Here is a 4,282-nt window from a genome sequence, read left to right as displayed (position 1 = left end):
GATGGATGGATGGATGGATGGATGGATCGATGGATGGATGAATGGATGGATGGATGGGTGGGTGGACTAGTGGATGGATGAGGAAGCAGTGCGGACTCTCAGAGTCATTATTTCAGTTTTACTTTCTCAAAACCCGACACCACACACCGTGGACCCTGAGACACTCCTGACAGAACTTTGCACTCTAGCTGCATGGGTATACACCTTAAAACATACACAGCTGTTTTCAGATTTAGGAGTCATTCAACCTAACAAAAGCAAGCATATAGATGCCATTTTCTGGAGTAATTTTTATTCAGATCTCAATTTTTCTCTGATAAATTTCAGATGTGGAGGGTGAAAAATAATGCACAAAGTTCTAAAAACTGATTATACTTTCTGTAATAATTCTAATTTTCTATATTTCAGGAAGGCAAAAGCCATGGCACCTCATAGGAGATAGGCCTATGGGTAAACTATTTGAGCAAAGGTAATTGTGTCCTATTTAAGATGTATAACCTTATTTCTCAGACATGCACAATAAACCACACAATGCCACTTGAGTGGGGGCTCACTGGGACCTGGTCTTCTGAGTGCTACTTTCCTTTAACTTGAGCATCCCGTGGTTTGTCATCCCACAGGTGCTTTACGACAGACAGACACAGCAATGACACATCATGGCATGTCAGGCACTTGGCTCGAGTTTATGCTACTCAAATGAAAGCCCCCAAACTAAGCGGATGATAAAATTGAACCTTTTAAAATAAATAGTGGGCAAAGTTTATCCTGGCCAGCTCTATTTCCAGTGTAAGTATCAATTCAGGATTTTGCTCTGACAGTAGAATTTGGGACTTAGCTTTTGTTTGTTCTGTAATAACATAGCATATTTAAAAAATAATAGTCAGTTTCTCATGTTTAAATCGTATTTTGAAAGTTCATCCACAGACTTCATTTTATGTCAATTCTGCAGTTTAAAATGCTTCCCACACTATCGAAGGCCCCTGGTACTGTACCCTTGGGTTTTGTGTCCACAGTATGTCCTATCTTATGGTCAGAAGCCGCTGAGCTCACCCTGAGGGCTAGGATTTGGGGTGCCTTCCGCTCTGTGTCCTCACAGCTGCAGCTGTGAGCAGTTGGGCAGGAAGAATTGCCTACTGACCCTGTGAAGCCTCCCACGAAAGGTCATATTGCCACGTACAGCACGAGCCTTTCTTGTCTTTCTTTTGTATCCTCTTGTCTTTTCAGTCTGAATGAGGCAGGAAAAATTTGAAATGCCAAATTCTAGAATTTTTTTCCTCTTTTCGAATGAAAACAACAAATACCTAATACAGACCTCAAAATGTTAAATGGCGAAGTTCATACAATTTTATCAGATTTTCTTAATACTTAATTTTCTTAAATACTTTAGAGTATTAAGTACATAATACTTTAAATATAAAGCACCAACTTTATTTTTAAAAAGTGCTTAAATGTGGCAAAAGAATGCCTTAAAATGATTTTGTGAAACACAGGAAATTAACTTTTGAAGTCACGATCATCGGTTGCATATTATTTTCCCCTTTCTTCTGGAAAAGTGTCTCACAATGTAGATGAGGCTAACCCCAAACTCAGAGTAAGCTGTCTCTTTGTTCCAAGTGCTGGGGTTACAGCCTGAACAGCACCCTAGAAATTACGGCTTTTCATGTCTTTTTAAATACTACCGTTTTCTCATCCAAGCTGACAGTATCTCATGACGAAACTTTGAAAGCTCGTTACATAGATGCTAAAGCAAACTATATCTGTGTGGTTTTTATGTGACAGTGCCTTGAAAACTTGCCAATATTCATACAACCACAGAGACAAATCAGGATGTGTTCTCGATGATAGAACAGGTTTGCACCTGTTGGAAACTTCTGGAGATGTTTGGTAGAACACTGTCTTCCCAGGCTTGCAATGACATCTGCAGAATGTCTTTGTAGCTGGTCATTTAGTCCTTAAAGTCGCTCAGTGGAATGGGTTGAATTGTGAGATTTGTCTTAATGTATCAAATTCATAGGGCGACATCTTGGACTCTGCCCTGGGGTGCATCCCCACATCCCACCTCCTACCTTTTCTCTCCGCAGCCTCAGCTCTGGTCAGGTAGTGATAGAAATTGTCAAGCTTGTCCGGCTGCTCCTCCAGAGGCCTCTGCTGCCAGAAGAGGGACCGTGCCTTCGCAGCTTCCCGAAGCTTATCCCACTGTCCCATCAGTGCAAAGAGCTCGGTAAAGGACTTGTGGAATCCATCTCGCAGCATGTCCACACAGATGCTCTTCTTGTATGAATTCCTGTGGCTGGGAACACGAGCAGAACACCAGCCATTTTAGACCAAAGAGGGGTTCCCCTTTGCTAAAAACCAGAACTCAAGGCAGGCTTTCTTACTCATCTTCTTCAGCAAAAGTATGAAAACTATCAGGAGATCTTTGTGGCAAATCAAGCAACTTCCATTTAAGAGGGACGCTGGGAGCTTACCTAACATAGTTATGTTAATAATCACACCTCTGGAAAGGACAAATGTGTTACTTTAACTAGTCAAAGGTTTTTTGTCATGCACACAAATGCACACACCTCCACTCCCTACCCTACCCCCTACTCACACCCTGCAACCTATCAGCAGACCAGACAGACCTACCAGCCAAGTAAGAAGACCAACAAGAAAAAAAACTTGTTGAATACTAAAAAATCTATTAATTCCTGTATTATGTAGTTCTACAATCTGTTATTGGAATTTGGCCATTTCCAGTCAATCACGATTCTGCATTTAATGTTTTAAACAATTACTGAAATACCGTAGTGTATATACATACATACAGGTAGGATCAAATGAATGGTTTGATAATTTAATTATCAAGTAAGTAGATAAACAAATAGAAATTCACTTCCTAGTGAATTTGGAAATTTGGAAAGCTGAGACAGGAGGATTGTTCATTTGAATTCAGCCTGGGCTACATAGTATGAGCCTGTCTCAAAAGATAAAATCAAATAAAAACCTCCTAACACATGCTTTATTGTTCATGAGCAAGGATAAAGAAACAGATGACTCTCTGATGTATTTATCCCACAAATCCCTACTGGCTTTCTCATGATGAAATACCTGCTTTTTCCATTTTCTTAGGTGTGTTGTGTGCATATATGTGCTGTCCATTGTTTGCATATGTGTGAAGGTACTTCCATTTAAGAGGAATGCATGTGTGTGTGCCTGCAGGTGGGGGCCTGCAGTTGATGTGAAAGACATCCATGACCACCTTCGAGCCTTATTCTTGGGGGCAGGGTCTCTAAGTCTGACCCAGACCTTACAGATACAGCTAGTTTTACCAGCCAGTTTGCTTTGGAGACACTCTGCCTCCATCCTCTGAGTTAAAGGCAGTTAAAGGCAGGTGGATACACGCTCTGGCATATATGTGAGGTCTAGGGATCTGAACTCCAGTTCTTATGCTCACATGGCAAGTGATTTAACCTTTGAGCCCCCAAACTCAGCCATCTCTGCAGTTCCTCTTCCTCCCAAGATGTACTGTTCTAGGCCAAATAGAGTCTTGTCAAATCTGTATGCCTGTTCAAGGGAAGACACAGACAACTAAGCAGACACATAATAAACAATGATTGAAAATATTTATTTAAGAGTTACATGTGCTGCCAGGTGTGGTGGCACTGGTCTTTAATCCCAGTACTCAGGAGGCAGAGGCAAGCAGATCTCTGTGATTTTGAGGCCAGCCTGATCTACATGCTGAGTTCCAGGACAGCCAGAGTTTTGTAGAAAGATCCTGTCTGAAAACAAACAAACAAACAAACAAACAAACAAAAAACAAAAGGAAAGAAACAAAAGGAAAAAGAATACACATGCTTATAGAGAACATCCATGGGGTAGTCACTGTTTAACCAAAAGAACAAGTAGGTATTGAAAGATAGTTTCAAGTAAATTACTGTATGTTCTTTCTTTAAAAGAAGACAGTTCAATGTTTAGGACAATTGACCTGATGGGGAACTGACTACTGGCAATACAGGCCTGAGGTCAGTGGAATCTGCCTGATCACTCAGAATCAGGAGTTCTGATGCGGAGCCCGACATGCCCTGACATCCCTACCCAAACATCCCTGAATCCCATTCCTTTCCCTGTGTAAAAGCCTGTATTAGCGTCAGTCCTAACCACATTGCAGAACTCATCTAGGAATCTATAAGATAGTGTGTGTGCCATGCTCCACTATGTTCATAGCAGCCTTATTTATAATAGCCAGAAGCTGGAAAGAACCCAGATGTCCCTCAATAGAGGAATGGATACAGAAACTGTG

General features: G+C 41.1%; 1 protein-coding gene across 1 annotated transcript in view; it reads right to left on the bottom strand.

The window, feature by feature from the left end:
* Window positions 1–4,282, bottom strand: part of Ttc29 (tetratricopeptide repeat domain 29) — a 185,723-nt gene that overhangs the window by 150,363 nt on the left and 31,078 nt on the right. The window contains exon 6 of the mRNA XM_021220729.1: window positions 2,067–2,290. Within this exon, the coding sequence (XP_021076388.1) occupies window positions 2,067–2,290 (224 nt within the window). The remainder of the gene's footprint in view (window positions 1–2,066; window positions 2,291–4,282) is intronic.

This window comes from Mus pahari, chromosome 20 (assembly GCF_900095145.1).
Source record: "Mus pahari chromosome 20, PAHARI_EIJ_v1.1, whole genome shotgun sequence".
NCBI classification, from domain to species: domain Eukaryota; kingdom Metazoa; phylum Chordata; class Mammalia; order Rodentia; family Muridae; genus Mus; species Mus pahari.
Note: the sequence above shows the minus strand (reverse complement) of the source record. Positions and strands in the feature narration are given on the sequence as shown.